The following is a 19,676-nucleotide window of genomic DNA, read 5'->3' as shown; positions in this document are numbered from 1 at the left end:
CGTATACAATTGGTAATTATGGATATCCTGGCATAATAATCCAGGATTGGGCATATTTCTACTGCCCCTTTTATTGAAGTCACAATTAATTGTAATTAACTTCATGATATTTATATTTAATTTAAATTAATGACAAACAAGATGTAAATGAAAAGTATTTGGATGAGAATGAAATCTAAATTTACATAATATGACATGAATTTATTATACTACTGTATTTATTCTTTTCTTCTTTGTAGTAATCTGTTGTTGTGAACCCTCGTCACCCAATACCCCTGAGGAAGCTACATAAGCGAAACGCGTTGGGACAGTCTTGCCCTCCGACACATACGTGGGCACACTGCCATCACAGTGTGTCCATGAGAGAGGTTAAGCTTGGGTTTGGAGGAAGGGTTACTCTATTGTTTTTATTCACTGCATTGTACTGGATATATTGATTAATGTATCAATCATGTGTTGGAATGAATTTTTAAATTTTTGATGCTAAAAAACTATATGTTTTAAAATAATATTCCTAAGTGCCATCACACTGAGTGGGACAGTCTAGCAATGGGAAAGCCCTGCTTTCTCTCTCTGTATATTTCATATAATATTTCCAAAAAAACACTGTCTGAACATGCCATGCCATCCAAAAATGCAAGTTAAAGCTTTATCATGCAAAGAAGAAGCCATATCTGAACATGATCCAGGAACGCTGCCATCTTCTCTGGAGAAAAGCTTATTTAAAATGGTCTGCTGCAATGGAAAACTGCTCTGCGGTCAGACAAATCAAAATTTGACGTTCTTTTTAGCAACCATGGGCATTGCGTCCTTCAGACTAAACACGAGAGGGACCTGCTTGTTATCAGCGTTCAGTTGAAAAGCCTGAATCTCTGATGGTATGGGGGTGCATATGGAATGGGCAGCTTGCACATATGGAAGGGCACTACCAATGCTGAAAGATATATTGAGGTTGCTCAGGCAAGAATGAGACAACTATCCTCTCCCAAAACTCCAGGAACTAATCTACTCAGTTTCCAATCTGCAGTGAGTACAATAGAAGATTGACAGCACTCTGAATAAAAGTTTTTTGTTGCCCTGTTCCTACTTTCAGATGTGTTGCTGCCGTCAGTTTACATTTTATCCGTTTAAACATTTCATGCGTTTCCTATTTTCTATTGTGAATAAAATTTGGGTTTATGAGATTTGCAAATCGTTGCATTTTGTTTTTATGTAGATTTTACAGAGCGTCCTAACTTTTTTGCAATTGGGGTTATACTTCAGTCCTATTACTTTATATTTATCCATACCAGCAAGACAGTTTACATCCGTTTAGGGTAACATTTTTGCCAAGGTCCACTTCAGTCCACTACATAAGATCAAGTTAGATTAGATCTTCAGTGGAGACAGATAGTACAAAATAGACTTTAGATGACTGCTATGAGTAATGTATATTATGGGTACACACTTACAGTAGTATGCCCTTTTTGTATAAGAATAAGAAGACAAGGCACCTCTAAGTGCAGTAGGCTCAAAGTTTTTATTACGATAAAGGATTAACAGCACTCACATATGATAAATGTGACATAGGCATGGTAAAGATCAGTCTTTAGTCTTCCCATCTGCTGTGTTGTGATGCTGAGGTCTCCTCCCAGGGGTCTGACGAAGGAGCTGCGATCCGAAACATGTAACCGCCCATCACTCGCTCTACTGGATACCGGACACTGCGTCCCCGCCCTGCTTTCAGGAAGTCTCATGCCAACACAGCTGAGACACAGTTAAGAGGACGTACATATAGGAAGCGGAACACCAGATGTCCGCATTAGAGCATCACAGCACAGCGGATGGGAAGACTAAAGACTTCTCTTTACCATGTCTATGTCACATTTATCATATGCGAGTGATTTTAATCCTTTATCTTAATAAAAACTTTGAGCCACCTGCACTTAGAGGCGCCTTGTCTTCTTATTCTTGTCACTTTCAGAGCAGCTTCTCCTCTCTAGTGCTGCCGAGGTGCAGTATTCCACGGAAGCACCCATACAACAAACCCTAGTTATCGGCCCTTTTTGTATGCTTACTCCTAGTTGGTGGCTCACTGAACATTGAGACCAGACACAGACAGACGACGAACATAATGAAGAAGTGGTCATCAAACCTGAGCGGTATATATAACCATTTTAGCTTTACCAAGGAACAAAAAAAAAAAAGCCCCAAAAACATTTGAATACATTACCTTGTGGTCCCCCATACAGATATTTGGCCCAATGCTGTCATACATCACTATTCTTTCATCATTTTCAGACTGGAAATAAAGCATTAAATTAAAAATTAATATGCTGCATTTTTCAAAAAAATTAACAAAGACCATTAAAATATGCTCTCTAAATTTCTACCATAATTTAAAAAAATTAAAGTGATTGTAAAAGGCAGAAGTTTTTTTTAATCTTAACGCATTCTATGCATTAGGATAAAAAGCTTTCTGTGTGCAGCAGCATCCCTCAACCCCTCCTAATACTTACCTGAGGGCCCTCTAGATCAAGCAATATTGCAAGAGTGTCTCGGCTGCCCGAGACTCCCTCTCCTCACTGGCTGAGACAGCAGTACGGCGCCATTGGCTCCCGCTGCGGTCAGTCATTTAGCCAATAAAAAGATAAAGAAGGCGGGGCTGGGCTGCATCTACTTGTCTGAATGGACACAGGGAGCTGTGGCTCAGCTGCCTCCATAGCAAGCAGCTGTCAATAGGAGAGGTGGGGCCAGGAGAAGAGGAACCCGAAAAGAGGAGGATCTGAGCTGCTCTGTGCAAAGCCACTGCACAGAGCCGGCAAGTATAACGTGCTTGTTCTTGTTAACAAAAAAAAAAACGAGACTTTACAATAACTTTAAAAATCAGGAACAGTGGGAAGAAGGACACATTCTTGGAGCCCTGAAAGAAGTAAAAAGAGAGGGCATGTTTGTAAAATGTGCTGCTGTGCTTTATATATGCTCTGGAAGATTTTTTTTTTGTTTCAAAGTAATGACATGGCCGTGATAAAGCCATGCCACTGCTTTATAAGTCAGCCTCTCAAGGTAACTTGTTTATAAAACATGTTAAATATTTTAAGGATTGTAGGAATGTGGAAAAATGTACATACAAATCCATGAATGGCATACAAAGAAATATAGGATAAGTTTACTGGTTCATTTAAGAGAAACCAGCAGGACAGAAATATTTGGACTGTAATAGGAGGTAAAGACTGCATTTGGGGAACAATGACAGATTCTCTTGATCCCTTACACTTACTAATACTCACCTTCCCCTTCTCTTTGTTCACCTGTTGGAGCCCTCAAAAATACCCATTACCAGTGGCTAAGAGGAGATTTATGACCTTCTCCCATCCTTCCAGGATGAAGTGCTAGGGCATGAGTGGCCAATCGCTGGGCCTGAACACCGTCATTCAGGAGAGAGGTCATCATAATGTGTAAGCTTCAACGGAGCTGACGCAGGGATCTGATGCAGGGCTCCTACAACAAGGGCAGCAGGGGAATGCAGGTATCAGTAGGTAAATAATGTGACCTATTAAGTGTCTCCTCTTTAACTTACTTCCTAAAAGTGCCAATGGATGTACAGCATTGAATGTGTGTGGGATATTGAGCCATATACTACAATGGGATCAAGAGTGAAAGTAATTTACCCTTGGTGGATATTTGCCTTTTGGGCTGCCCTGTTATACTCTATCATCATCAGGCTGTATGCTTCCTATAGGAAAATTATACCCAAGACACGTATTTCATGACATTGCTGCTTCTTTTGATAGGAGTGCTTGTTTTTTTTTTCTCTGACCTTTCTTCTTGAGTTCACTACATAAAGGGTGATTTTTGCAACTTTTAAATAACCAACTTGACTAAACTCCTGAAGAAAATCATGAGCAGCCATGTAACACGTCATGTTTTGGCTTATTCCAAAGTTATTATGTGATAATAATGAGGGATGTATAATAAAGTGAGATGTTGGGGTATGGGCAAAGAGGTGGGAGGTCATTTGATAAAGTTTGCTTCTTACAATTATATTTTTTGTCTATTTAACGTGGAATTTTAGCTAATGAATTAAACTTTTTATTCACAGATATACAGTATGTGTGAATTAGTACTGTAAAAATACAGCATCTCAAAAGTGAGTACACCCCTCACATTTTTATAAATATTTTTTTATACCTTTTCATGTGACAACACTGAAGAAATAACACTTTGCTACAATGTAAAGCAGTGGGTGTACAGCTTGTATAACAGAGTAAATTTTCTGTCCCCCTCAAAAAAACTCAACACACAGCCATTAATATTTAAACCGCTGGCAGCAAAAGTGAGTACACCTCTCAGTGAAAATGTCCAAAATGGGCCCAATTAGCCATTTTCCCTCCACAGTGTCATGTGACTCAGTGTTATAAAGTCTCATGTGTGAATGGGGAGCAGGTGTGTTCAATTTGGTGTTATCGCTCTCACTCTCTCATACTGGTCAATGGAAGTTCAACATGGCACCTCATGGCAAAGAACTCTCTGAGGATCTGAAAAAAAAGAATTGTTGCTCTACATAAAGATAGCCTAGGCTATAAGAAGATTCCCAAGACCCTGAAACTGAGCTGCAGCATGGTGGTCAAGACCATACAGCGGTTTAACAGGACAGGTTCCACTCAGAACAGGCCTCGCCATGGTCGACCAAAGAGGTTGAGTGCAGGGGCTCAGCGTCATATCCAGAGGTTGTCTTTGGGAATTAGACGTATGACTGCTGCCAGCATTGCTGCAAAGGTTGAAGGGGTGGGGGTCAGCCTGTCAGTGCTCAAGACTATACACTGCACACAGCATCAAATTGGTCTACATGGCTGCTGTCCCAGAAGGAAGCTTCTAAAGATGCACAAGAAAGCAGACTAAGGACATGGATTACTGGAACCATGTCCTGTGGTCTGAAACCAAGATAAACTTGTTTGGTTTAGATGGTGTCAAGTGTGTGTGGCGGCAACCAGGTGAGGAGTACAAAGACAAGTGTGTCTTGCCTACAGTCAAGCATGGTAGTGGGAGTGTCATGGTCTGGGGTTGCATGGGTGCTGCCGGCACTGGGGAGCTACAGTTCATTGAGGGAACCATAAATACCAACATGTACTGTGGCATACTGAAGCAGAGCACGATTCCCTCCCTTCGGAGACTGGGCTGCAGGACAGTATTCCAACATTAAAAAGGACCCCAAACACACCTCCAAGATGACCACTGCCTTGCTAGAGAAGCTGAGGATAAAAGGTGATGGACTGGCCAAGCATGTCTCCAGACCTAAACCCTATTGAGCATCTGTGGGGCATCCCCAAAAAAGAAGGTGGAGGAGCGCAAGGTCTCTAACATCCTCCAGCTCCGTGATGTTGTCATGGAGGAGTGGAAGAGGTCTTCAGTTGCAACCTGTGAAGCTCTGGTGAACTCCATGCCCAAGAGGGTTAAGGCAGTACTGTGGTCACACAAAATATTGACACTTTGGGCTCAATTTGTACATTTTCACTTAGAGGTGTACTCACTTTTGTTGCCAACGGTTTAGATATTAATGGCTGTGTGTTTAGTTATTTTGAGGGGAAAGCAAATTGACACTGTTATACAAGCTGTAAACTCACTATTTTACATTGTAGCAAAGTGTCATTTCGTTTAGTTACACGAAAAGATATAATAAAATATTTACAAAAATGTGAGGGGTGTACTCACTTTTTTGATACTGTACCTTAGGAGAATATATCTCAATTTGTTTGAATGAATGGAAACATACAGTGCCTTGAAAAAGTATTCATACCCCTTGACATGTTCCACATTTTGTCATGTTACAACCAAAAACGTAAATGTATTTTATAGGGATTTTATGTGATAGGCCAACAGAAAATGGCACAGAATTGTGAAGTGGAAGGAAAATGATAAATGGTTTTCAAACTTTTTTAGAAATAAATATTTAAAAAGTGTGGCATGCATTTGTAATTCAGCCCCAAGTCAATACTTTGGAGAACCACCTTTCTCTGCAATTATAGGTGCAAGTTTTTTTGGGTATGTCTCTAACAGCTTTGCACATCTAGAGAGGGACATTTTTGCCCATTCTTCTTTGCAAAATAGCTCTTTCAGAATGGATAAGGAGTATCTGTGAACAGCTATTTTAAAGTCTTGCTACAGATTCTTAATTGGATTTAGGTCTGGACAATTCCAACATATGAATATGCTTTGATCTAAACCATTCCATTGTAGCTCTGGCTGTATGTTTAAAGTCGTTGTCCGGCTGAAGGTAAACCTCCACCCCAGCCTCAAGTCTTTTGCAGACTAACAGGTTTTCTTCTAAGATTTCCCTGTATTTAGCTCCATCCATCTTCCCATCAACTCTGACCAGCTTCCCTGTCCCTGTTGAAGAAAAGCATCCCCACAACATGATGCTGCCACCACCATGTTTCACGGTGGGTATGGTGTGTTCAGGGTGATGCGCAGTGTTAGTTTTTTGCTACACATAGCATTTTGCTTTTAGGTGAAAAGTTCAATGCTGGTCTTATCTGACCAGAGCACCTTCTTCCACATGTTTGCTGTGTCCCCCACATGGCTTCACGCAAACTGCAAACAAGACTTATTATGGCTTTCTTCTTGTCACTCCATAAAGGCCAGATTTGTGGAGTGCACGACTAATAGTTGTCCTGTGGATAGATTCTCCCACCTGAGCTGTGGATCATATCAGAGTTACTATGGGCCTCTTCTCTTGGCTGCTTCTCTGAATAGTGCTCTCCTTGCCCAGCCTGTCAGTTTAGATGGCTCGAACCCTACTCTAAAACTTCTCCACAACTTTATCCCTGACCTGTCTGGTGTGTTCCTTGGCCTTCAGGATGCTGTTGGTTCACTAAGATTCTCGAACAAACCTCTAAGAGGTTCACAGAACAGCTGTTTTTATACTGAGAATAAATTATACACAGGTGGACTCTTTACTAATTAAGTGACTTCTGAAGGCAATTGGTTCCACTAGATTTTAGTTAGGGGTATCAAAGTAAAGGGGGCTGATTACAAATGCATGCCACACTTCTCAGATATTCATTTGTAAAACATTTTGAAAAACATTTATCATTTTCCTTCCATTTCACAATTATGTGCCACTTTGTGTTGTTCTATCACATAAAATCCTAAAAAAAAAAAAAAAAAACATTTATGTTTTTGGTTGTAACATGACAAAAAAGTGGAAAATTTCAAGGGGTATGAATACTTTAAGGCACTAAATGGGATGATGGTATACTGAGAGAGAGCAGTCAAATAGGGCCATACAGTATGCTTAGTTTCCATAGTCAAAAATACTCATGCTGCCATGTATTATCATCTAACAATATTGCATTTTTATAAAGGGTTGACCAGGAAAAAACAGCTTTATTTTACTTTTAAAATGATCATATTTTACATACACAATAACTTTTCCCCCTGATTCCTTTCCATCCAAGAAAACGTGTTTTCATAATCGTATGGCTGAAATGTCCAAAAAAAACCATAACTCTAAAACACAAAATCTGTCAGATTCCCATTATGGCGACCTCAACAAACATCAAGTGATGACATGTCAACGATTATTAAATATTGTCAAGGACTTCTCCCTGTAATCAGTCAAGTCTGAATGAATAAGTGTGTAATATATACATCACTGTTTAGAGTAAAAACTAAATTATGTTAATGCATTAGGCAGGTTTAAGGTCACATTTACTTTATATTATGGTTGTCTGCCAAAATTGCATAAGAAAAACATAACCTTCTGCATTGTATGCATGAGCACTTTCCAATATTTCAAGATCATAATGGCACTTCCTTTGCAAGTGGGAAAGCATTCATCAAAAAGAGACTTGATAATTTAGAAAGGCAGCATAAAATTGTGGATTTCCAACTGTATAATCTTTAGACAGATAAACAAATTACAGCACTGCACAAGCAGGAACAGGGCACACTCCACTGAGCATTCATTACTGCATGCTATCAGGCGTCAACGTGCCTCGCAAGCGGTGGGCAACCTTTGGTGTTTTAGGGCTCAGAAAGCATAAAATAACATGATGGTGAGGTAACCGAGCATGGCATGATAGATGGTGTTGCATGAAAGCAGTTTACAGCCCCATGTCTGTACAATCTGTAACGCCTAGTGTGAAAGGCTCGACATGCTGTGTGCTAATTTGTGAACACCATCCATTTTCCAGTAGAAGACAGGGAAATGTGTGGCTGATACAATCTTGGCTTTTTTTTTCTTTAATATGAAATCTAGCTGGATCAGCACTTAAGCCTGAAAAAAAGATCTCAGTGTCTTCTCTTTAATGAGCTGCAAAGCATACACTAAGGGCTTATTCACATATAATGCACATTATCAAGCACTTTGAAGCATTTTCAGTTACATAGTTTTTTACAGGACCTATTCAAACCAGTGCACTTATAATTGCAGTGCACCATAAAAAAAAAAAAAAAACCCTGCATGCTGTTTTACGAGTGCTCGCTTATGAATTTGCTACTCAAATCTTCTGAAATTCTTAATTTAACGCACAATAATCCATGCCAGTGTTGGCGCCAAGCCGGGACTGGCCATAGGGCACACTGGGTTACTTGCCCAGTGGGCCGCTGCCAGTTCAGTCGCTGATGCTGGGGGAAACTACCATGAACGGGGGAGGAGCTAGAGGAGGCACCTTTGGCCTCTCCACAGCCGCACGGCCGTCAGTCCGCAGACACCATGGAGCCAGGTCAAAGAGATGGGGAGTGCAAACACTGTGTAACCTAGATAAAAGAAGCAGTGGGGGTGGCTGCATACAGAAGAATCATTCTCTCCATTTTCTCCTGCAGCCTCTTAAAGCCTGCAAGAGGGAAGAGGAGGAGAAGTAGGCATTCAGAGGCTGCAGGAGGAAATGGACAGAATAATTCTTCTATATGCTGCAACCCCCACCGCTCCTCTTATCCTGCTTCTTTCTGCTACCCCCAGTGCTCTCTGACATCCCCCTATACTTTCCAGCTCCTCCAGTGCTCTCCACTTTCCCCTTGTGCTCTCCGCCTCCCCCATACTCTGTCTCCCCCCCATATGCTCTCCAGCCCACCCTGTGTTCTTGCTTCCCCCAGTGCTCTTTGCCCCCCCAGTGCTCTCCAGAACCCCATGCTATCCTCTTCCCCCCGTGTTCTCTGCCTCTCCTCAGTGCTCTCCAAAATCCCCTGTGCTCTTCGGCCCACCACATGCTAGTTTCCCCTTGTGCTTTCCGACCCCCCCGTGCTCTCTGCCCCACCTATGCTCTTTGCCTGCCCCCCCCCCCAGTGTTATCCGGCTTCGTCCCTGTGCTCTCCACTCCCCCCCATGATCTTTCCCGGCCCCCTTGCCCCCCGTACCTCTTCCGGGTTCCCCCCTCTCTTCTCCCAGGGGATCTGTCAGGATAGAGGAAAATGCCCGGGCCTATTTTTTTTGCCAATTCTGGGCCTGGTTGGCGCATACAATTCTGTTGTGATTCCACACAAACAATTTGTTACAAGTCACACTACATGAACTAAAGGACACAGGGTACAGAATTCATTTTTGTGTTAGCCTTGTTAAGCTAACAAAAAGATGAACACATTCACTTATGAAGCATTGAGCTGTATAGAGCTCAAACAAAAACTCTTAGGGGTCTAAGCCTATGTTAAGCAGCACCCAATTCCACCAATTGATTTCTGTGCAGTCTTTTGTACTCACACCCACAATATACACCCTTGGATATACTGTCATTTTTCCAAGGACATTGTATATAAGTGTACAGTTCTATATATATATATATATATATATATATATATATATACACACACACATACATACACAGACTGTGTGTGTGTGTGTATATATATATATATATATACACAAATACACACACACACACACACATATATACACACTTTATATACATATCTATATATATATATATATATATATATATATATATATACACACACGCACACACACACACACTTTAGATATATGTATATAGACAGATTTCAATTTGCACTGTATTACTGTAAGCAATTCCATGACAACAGCATCAGAAAAGAAGCATGGGTGCTGGGTTTTGGGTAGGAATATTCTTTCTTCACTGGTGTGTGGTCTCCGATTATCTTTTCACCAGAGTCCTTGACCTAGTCACCTACCCACACCCAACTTACACCATTGAGTTTCACTCATTCAACTTTGTCCAGAGGAGTCCCACTCCCCGATATTCATTTTTAATACAAAATGCTTTAAAAGCTCTTCTCTCACCAAAGAAATATGACATCTGGTTAGATGTACCCTTAAAAAACACTGACATTCCTATGCTGCGATGATGATTAGGAAGAGAAAGGCCTATATACTGTATATTACATTTATTAGAATGAGTTTCTACAGATTCAGCCTTATTCCCAGTGGAGTCTTACCTTTAAAAGAAGTTCTTTAGCAGAGTGTGACATTAGAATTCGATCGCACCATGCTGGACATCGTGTATTCATGTATTGCTTCCCCTGACTGCTGTCTTCACTGTATGGATAACTAGGAAAGAGTCAATACAAACATGTCAGGCTCTGCTGTCTACTTGTCAGAGGTGCTCGGAGTGCTGAACAACACAGACATCTGACTAAATGGACAACAATGTTTCCAAAATAGCATGACACAGGAAAACCCAGAGATATGCTCTGGTCTTTTGCGCTCTTGTCTTTGAGCAATCTGTATTTATCAGTACAGATAATAAGACAACATTTACAACAGGAATCCAAAAGCAGTGGTTAGCAACATTATACATGGATTTTAAGTAATGTACTATGGGATTGATGGAGACACACATGGCAACAAAATCTGGATTAAAGAAGAGTGAAGCTACCCAGAGCCATCGTGTTTCATTATTTATTGGAAAATAGGGTACTCTGGTGGGTTACTGTGGCAACTGCATCTTTTCTTCCCCCCTTAACTTCTTAGCTTGGTGTTTACACATTTACTAGTGCACTGTAATTGGAGATCAACAAACTAGTCTGCTAGTGTAGATATTCAATCTAACTCAGGTTTGTTTAGTGCCGATTCACACTAGGTCGCTCCGACTTAGGGGGCGACCTGTGAAGTCGCGTGCAGCGCGACTTGCACGGACTTCATAAAATGAATGTCTATGCAAGTCGCCTCCAGGTCACCCCGAAGTAGTACAGGCCCCTTTTTCTAAGTCGGAGCGACTTGCGTCGCTCCTATTAGAACGGCTCCTGTACTACACAATGGGAGCGTGACGGACCGCAACTTGTCAGGCTGACAAGTCGCCTGACAAGTCGGATCAGTGTGAATGCGGTCTAATAAACATGCAGTTCTGCTTGACATTAGGATATTCTAGAACATCACAATATATTAGGAAAGTCATGTGGCAGAGATACATATTAAATGCAGAATACAATAAGTCGTTTAAAAAAAAACAAAAAACATCTATATTTGTAGCTTTAAAAGTCAGCCAACACAAAAACCGGATTTTTGCACTTCTAATAAACTCAGGTTCTTGGACCTCATTAGGGGACACAGGATTTTGTTATACCGAGATGACTGCATTATACTGCCACCTTCCAAAGCATTTGGATGCAGGCAAACAAAAAAGTGTCCCTCGGCCGTACGGGACTCACCCTCCTGATAGGCCAAGACACCATTGGCTCCAGTGGCTGTCAATCAATGTCAGTTAGCCAACCAGGAGAGGGGGGGGGGAGCTGAACCACAGCTCCATGTCTGAATGGACACACGGAGCCGCCGCTCAGCTCGGGTGCCCCCATAGTAAGCTGCTTGCTGTGGGGGCACTCGACAGGAGGGTGGGGCCAAAAACAGCAAAGAAGGATCCGAGGAGAGGAAAATCCAGGATGCTCTGTGCAAAACTCCTGCACAGAAGAGGCAAATATAACATGTTTGATATGTAAAAAAAAAAAAAAAAAAAAAAAAAAAAGAGACTTTACAATCACTTCAATGAACTCTATAAAATTAATTTCATGAAGTACAAAAATCCTTTTTATCATTTATTAAAAGACACCTGATTCAACAGGAGTCCAAGTTCAGGAGCAGGGAGTCCAAAGTTTTCTCAAAGAGATAACTGATTTTAAAGTGGTAGTAAACCTCAGACATGAAATATGAAGAAAAGACATCCTTCTACATTGTGTACTTGCCCCTCTTCAAAGCATGGAGTGTCATTTCTATCTGCTGCCTGGTTCCTCCGTTATCAGCCTGATTCACTTCTGGCAGCCTTTCTGACACCAAGAGGTAAAAAAAGTGACATGGAAGGGAGCTGCAGTACGTGATGTGACTCCACAGTTAAGCTTGTTCTCTGTACTGTGTGAAGGGTGTGTGTGCCCCCTTCCCTCCAATCAGGACTTTCAGCTTTTGGCCCTGTAAAGACTTCAGATCCATCCCCCCCCCCCCCCAGATCCAAGAAATCATCCTTTCCTCTGTGTTTTCAGAACAATCTACAGCAGAAATGGCTGAAGATACACAGCTACAACGTACGTAGGAGTATTTGTTTCATCTCTGTGTATCACCCAATGCTTGTCACTTTACTAGTTATATGTAAGGGTTTACAATCCCTTTAAGGTCTAGGCTGTCTGCAACACAATGCCAGTCTGTATTTGAAATGATTGTTTCCTCAATAAGTCATTTAGGCATCCCACATTGGGAATACCCTTAGGAGCATAGTAAGGCCAGCACCAGAGTTAAAACCTTCGTGAACAATGAAGACCAGAGGGAAGATGCAGAGAGCAAATCTTTAGCTTGTAACCCATTGAAACCACCTCCCATACCCAAGCATCTGAGATGTGGTCTGTTCAGGTGTCCACAAAGGATCTGGAAAGTGGAAGCATACCTTCATGCTGAAGAGGACTTGTCCACATGCTTGGAAGATTTAGAGGCCCAGATTTTTTGGCTTCTATCGAGGGAGGAAATTTTCAAGTTTGAGGCTAAGGCTGGCCATACATATTCAATTTTCCTGTACAATTTTCTGTTAGATATACCACAAACCACATAATATGAGGTCAAATCTAAACATCACTTTCACTTGTATCCAATTAGGCAGGCCTTTATACTACATATTTGAAGGTAAAATTTCAAGAAAATGGTACAGAAAGTTGTAAGGAAATTGTATAATGTATGGCCAGCCTTAGGCTCCGGTCTGCTGGGGTAAAAAAAAAAAAAGTACACTTTCCAGTGACATCCTTTATGAAGTCGTCTAGCGAAGCACCAAAAAGCTCACCAACAAAAGCATGGGCAGCCAGCATTATTGTTCCGGAAACTAGCATTTTGTCAAAATACATCATCCTATATTCACAGACAGGAGACTCATTCAGGGCTTTTAAGGAATTCCTGACTGGTAACAGTATTAGTAGAAACAGGCTGTATCATTTTAAATGTGGCTTGCACAGCATCAAACAGAGCCGAAATTGTATCTTCAAAGCATGGGTGCCAAATCTTATTCAGGAACAAAATCATCCAACAAGGATTCTTAAGTCATGTCCCCATGGGGTTGATTTACTAAAATTAGAGAGGCAACATCTGGTGCAGCTCTGCATAGAAACCAATTAGCTTCCAGGTCTTTTTGTAAAAGCTTAACTGAACAAGCTGAAGTTAAAAGCTGATTGGCTACCATGCACAGCTGCACCGATTTTTTACTCTCCATTTTTGGTAAATCAATCCCTTAATGTCTGCAGAAAGGCTTCTGCAACTGCAGGAATAGTTGAATAAGATTCTGGAGGGGGTGGCATAGAAGTAGTCTCCCAGTCTCTGTGTTAAAAGTCAGCAATCATAGGTGCAAGTTGGCCCATAAACTGCTCAAAAGCCGCATTTCATGCAGGCACCGAAATCTTTGGTCCAGGGGGATACCAGGTGTGGCTTCAAAAATCATCATTAAAGGAAAGACTGATCTAGATAGCTGCTTTAGAAAGCCTATCTCAGCAATGTTTAAATGAGGTTTTAAATGAAGAAAAAAACTTGAGGGAAAAAAAAAAAAAAAGACACAACAAAATGGTCAGGGGTAACTTTTCTTAGCAGAAAAAAGAAAGATGTCTATTCTCCTACCTAGGACAATACAAAAAAACTGAAGCATGGGGGGGAGTGTCTATACCTGGGGAGCCAATTACTTTTTTGTTTGCCAGTGTCCAAATCCTTCTGAAGGCATCATTATACCCCAATTGTCTCTGAATAACTGAATCCCGTATCCCACAATTAATGATAAAGTAAAAAATTGTCCGGCCTTTGTTTAAGTATATGGAAAAAAATCTACGTTAAATATAATTGTTTCTTTAGCTCATGATGGTAAGACAGTAATTTGTGTGACAGAGGGTAAACAAAAATGTATATTTTAAAAGATAATTTTTTTCCCTGTCAAGTTTCTGTAATAATAATAATAAAAACAAAAGATGATCTTCCATACAATCTAAAATATACAAACTTGAAATTATGCATTTTTTAAATCTCATGACCATAGATAAGATTCAAATTCCCAAATGTTTTGAGGGCATTTAGTGGTATATGGTACCATAAACCTTTTGCCACATGAAGGATACAGATTTTCTTAGATTGCATTGGGGTTAGCTAATGTACCCATCTGATATACTGTACCTATAGAACTTAATGGTATTACCGTTTAACAGAGATGGAACATAAGAAAAGACATGCCATTATTTCACATACATGGATAAATATAACAAAACAAGGCATCAGGCTAGAGATCAGTATATAAACAGTCAATTTACTGCAGATAATCTGCTGTATTTGTGCTAAAGACATCACACAGACCTATTTACCTGCAACATTGGCAGATCCTTTACAATGACAAAATGTGTGTTAACTATTACTGTGTACACTATTCAATTAGACTAGATTAAGTATTGAGCTGCATGTCCCTGGAGAACTCAAGGACTGGTTTAGTAGTATCGACAAATGATCGGTTATTTCTCAGCTGATTTACAATGCAAAAAAATAAATAAAATAAAAATGAAAAATAGGTTTTCTAATGTCTTTTGAATGGAAGCCATTTATTTTTTTAATTTTTACATTTATTGTTTTTTTCAATACATTACATATTAATTACATAAAATCCACCAAACATACATCAAAACCTACAAACAATACTCTCAAAAGCATATAGCAGTACTCTCCTGGCCTCCCCCTCCCACCCTCACCCCCCCCTAAAAAAAAAAAAAAAAAAAAAAAAAAAAAAAAAAAAAAAACCCCCAAAAAAAAAAAAATGAGTTAATGAAAAAAATTACTACTTCTATGATCCTCACATCTTGAGGAAGTTACCTTGCATCGTGAAAAGAAGAAAAAGAAAGAAAAAAAAAAAAAAAAAAAAAAAAAAAAAAAAAAAAAAAACCCCAAAAAAAAAGGTGAATTAATGAAAAATTTACTACTTCTATGATCCTCGCATCTTGAGGAAATTACCTTGCATCGTGAGAAAAAAAAAAAAAAAAAAAAAAAAAAAAAAAAAAAAAGGGAAAGAAAAAAAAAAAAAAAAAAAAAAAAAAAAAAAACCCCAATCGTGTTACAATTCCTTCCATTGTATTCCTCCTGCATATATATATATACTGGAGTTATTAAATTATTGTGCTCTGTGAGAGAAAAAAAAAAAAAAAAAAAAAAAAAAAAAAAAGGAGAAAAGGAAAAAAAAAGGGGGGGTAATCCCCCCCCTGCACCATCTTAAGTGACATAATTATTATGTGCCACATCATGATACTCCCCCCTACCCTCCCCATCCAAATTCAAAAACACACATATAAATTACTTAACATCCCCCCCCCACTTCATGCCAAAAAAAACACAATACACACCCCAAGGAAAAAAAAAAAAAAAAAAAAAAAAAAAGAGAGAAGAACGGGGAGGGGGGGGCAGATGAAAGAGAAGAAGAAAAAAAAAGAAAAACCCCCCGCCTCCCCCTCGCCCTAGAGGGTGGGAAGCTCAGCCAATTTACCACTCTACAATCATCATTCTATATCATCCTCATGTATTCCATCTATACTGTCCCTCCTGACGCGCACGTCAGGCTTCTAAGGATCCCTCCACTGACACTCCGTAAGGGGGGCGGGATCAGGGGGAAAAGGACATGAAAAAAAAAAAAAAAAAAAAAAAAAAAGAAAAAAAAAAAAAAAAGGGGGGGGGAATAGAGGAGACGGGGAAAAGCCCCTTCCTCTACTCTCTAGTCCCCTTCCCTCTCTCCAGTCCACCTTCCTCTGTCCCCGGTCTCCTGGACTTCCTATTTCCGTATTTAGCTTATCAGTCGTAAATATTCCTCTGAGCACGTATATTGTGACCATGCCTGCCATCTAAACCTACAACGTTCTTCCCTGCATGTACGTGCGGCTGTTAACATTTCCATCCTATGAATTTCCCCAATTTTGGCAACCCATAGCCGCACAGTAGGCGGCTGTGTTTGTCTCCACAATGCTGGTATGCAGGCTTTAGCCGCATTCAATAAGTGCGGCAACAAAGAGTTCCTATAATTCTTTACTGAGCTCCCCGTGCCATGTAATAAACACAGCACGGGGTCATCCCGTACCTTGGTCGAGGTTAGGTTCTCTGTTATACGAGCCACCTCATCCCAGAAACTCCTTATTGCTGGGCACGTCCAAAAAATATGCACCATTGTTCCACCCTCCTCTCCGCATCTCCAGCACCTATCCTGATGTTTCCTATCCATTCTGTGTAGTGTTGCTGGAACACGGTACCATCTAGCTAACACCTTATAACTGATTTCTTGATATCTACTAGCTATGGATACCTTATGAGTCAGTCTCAAGATTTTATTTATTTGTCGCTGATTAAAGGAGATACCTAATTCTCCTTCCCATTTTTGCAGGAATTTAAGTGGTTCCGAATCACGCGATGTCCCCAGAAGTGCATATATATGTGATAGTGCATGTGGTATTCTCTCCTCTGCTCTACATAAAGTCTCAAATGGCGTTAGGGGGCGTGGGATATAGCCTGTCTTCTGCATTTGTTTTAAATAATGTCTAACCTGGTAGGCACTGAATGCATCTAAATTTACTTCGGGCCATGCTAGCATTTCTGTCATCGTAGGTGGTTCCCTGTGGGTCCATATGTCACACAATCGTCCTCTACCCCCATTAATTAAACCTATAATTTTAGCATTCGTTCTACCAGGGGGAAAGTTTATGTTATCCCCTAAGGGGGTCATTGGTGATATTGTTGGTGCTACCGAGCTATTTTTTTGTGCTTTAATTGCTTCGCTTACCGTCGCCCCTATCGTCGGATGTAAATGTATTTTATCATTTTTTAATATCGGAGTCCATGGGGCTAAGGCCACTGTTGTATTCATGGCCTCCCTTTCCAATTGCACCCACTGTTTAAAGGTCCCACTGCCGTGCCATTCCATCACTCGCGTCAGGTGCGCTGCTCTATAATACCGCAACAGATCCGGTAACCCTACTCCTCCTCTCACCTTCGGGAGGGTTAAGATCTGCATCCCTATTCGCGGGGATTTTCTGGCCCACACAAAATTTCTGAACACTGCCCTTGCCTGTACAAAATATGTCATCGGGATTGCTATCGGAACAGCCTGGATAGCATACAGTAACCTAGGTAATACGTTCATTTTCACTGCGCTGCATCTCCCAAACCATGACAAAAATAGTGTCTGCCATCTTTGTAGATCTGCTTTAATAGATTTTAAGAGTGGAATGAAATTTGCCTCAAACAAGTCCTTCGGATCTGCTGTAATGTGAATCCCCAGATACACCACCGATTTCTTATTCCACTGAAAGGGAAAGGAAGATCTCATATGGTTCCATCTAGTCCCTAATATAGACACATTCAATGCCTCTGACTTCGACACATTTATTTTGAAGTACGATACTTCCCCATACTCTCTGATAGCCTTTAGGATTGATGGTATTGTTCTGTCAGGGTTTGTAACATAAAAAAGCAGGTCATCTGCGTAGGCTGCCACTTTATGTTGACCTCTACCCACTTGTACGCCCTCTATTTCTGCACTTTGACGGATTTTGCACAGTAAAGGTTCTAACGCCAAGACAAAAATCAACGGCGATAGGGGGCAGCCTTGTCTAGTGCCATTTTTTATCTTGAAAAAACTTGAGCACCAACCATTTGCCCTTACTGCCGCCGTAGGACCGGAGTACAATGATAGGATACACGTCATCATCCATTCCCCTAGGCCTAAGTGTGACAGGGTGGCCCGGATAAAATTCCATGCCACCCTGTCAAACGCCTTTTCCGCATCAACTGATAGCAGCATCATCGGGATTCTCCGCAAACGCACATTATATATCAAATCTATTGTTCGAATAGAGTTATCCCTTGCTTCTCTTGTAGGGACAAAGCCGACCTGGTCGAGATGTATTAATTGTGGTATATATGGCAGGAGTCGATTTGCCAATATTTTAGAAAACAACTTGGTGTCTAAATTTAATAATGAGATTGGGCGGTAACTCCCGCACACCGCGGGGTCCTTCCCTTCTTTCTGGATCAATGTGATGTAAGCTCTCAGAGAATCTGTCGGCATGACCCCTCCCTCCCCGATGTAATTTAGATGTTCCAAAAGGGGGGTCTTTAAATTTGAAAAAAATTGCTGATAGTATAACAGTGATAGTCCATCTGGACCTGGGGCCTTGTGTGGTTTTAACTGAGAGATAGCTGTTTTTAGTTCCTCTTCTGTTATCTTTCCTTCTAATGCCAATGCCTGTTCTGCATCCAGCGATGGCATATCTGTCTTTTTGATATAATTGATCGCCTCATCGAAGCCAGCACCCCCCCTATCAACTGATTCCGATGAGGCGATGTCATATAACTTCTGGTAGAATTTGCTGGAAGCCATTTATTATGCTGCCTGACACGTTTGCATCTCATAAAACAAACTAATTGTAATTATTTTACAGCACTACAATTTCCACCTAAGCCATAAAGGCTATAGAACAAAAAAAAAAAAAAAAGCGTTTCACAGTTGCTAATGCACTTTCAATTTCATCAACCTTCTTATATTCCAATGAATACCCCTAGGATATTTTTGATTTAACGTTCTAACACTCTTTAAGGTACAATTCAGTCAAGTGCTCTTTGTATCTAATTTGGTTACAATTTTAGAACTATACTTCCTGTAAAATAAAATGATGAGATTTCACATCCTCTGTCAGGCACACATCAATAGGAAAATAAAAAAAAAACTGCAAATATCTGCCTGTGTGATGTTGAAGGAACATTCATTATGTTGCTCAAAGTTATGGTATCAGCATGATGCAGTGAACAGTAGTGGGTGAGGATACTAAGAGCCCCATGTAGATTTTATTTCATAGGCGGGCAGCATATGTTTAATGCTTGCACCGGTACAAAGAAAATTAAACGTCAAACTAAATTTCCAAATATGTTGGGAGATGTTATTAGGTCTAAAAAGGACCCATTCTGGAAGAGTGCAGCACTGATGCCACACTGCAGGAAAAACTATGTTCTGTTGTTCCTGTTCATAGAAGGAAGGATCATTAGCCCCTTATTTGTTATATAAACATCATTTCTGTTTGTTTGTTTTTTTTTGACAGAAGTTAATCTTTAACCATACTATCATAATCAGTCTTATTAAGTTCTAAAACATCACCCTCCCCTGTAGTGTGACCTCTGATCCCCCAGAACAGTGTCCTCTGCCCCCCTTCACTTGCCCACCGTAGTGTCCTCTGCACTCCCAGAGCAGTGTGCTGTGCCCCCCCCC

The 19,676-nt window shown here is 40.6% G+C and overlaps 1 protein-coding gene across 2 annotated transcripts in view; it reads right to left on the bottom strand.

The window, feature by feature from the left end:
• INPP5A (inositol polyphosphate-5-phosphatase A) overlaps nucleotides 1–19,676 on the bottom strand; it is a 734,986-nt gene that overhangs the window by 10,084 nt on the left and 705,226 nt on the right. For both annotated transcript variants that reach the window (XM_082269250.1, XM_082269249.1), the window contains exons 13-14: nucleotides 10,387–10,498; nucleotides 2,213–2,281 (exon numbers count right to left, since the gene is read on the bottom strand). In XM_082269250.1, coding sequence (XP_082125376.1) covers nucleotides 2,213–2,281; nucleotides 10,387–10,498 — 181 coding nt within the window. The remainder of the gene's footprint in view (nucleotides 1–2,212; nucleotides 2,282–10,386; nucleotides 10,499–19,676) is intronic.

The sequence above is a fragment of the Pelophylax lessonae genome, assembly GCF_965119305.1.
Source record: "Pelophylax lessonae genome assembly, chromosome: 9".
Taxonomy (NCBI): domain Eukaryota; kingdom Metazoa; phylum Chordata; class Amphibia; order Anura; family Ranidae; genus Pelophylax; species Pelophylax lessonae.
This window is presented reverse-complemented; position numbering and strand designations above follow the sequence as displayed.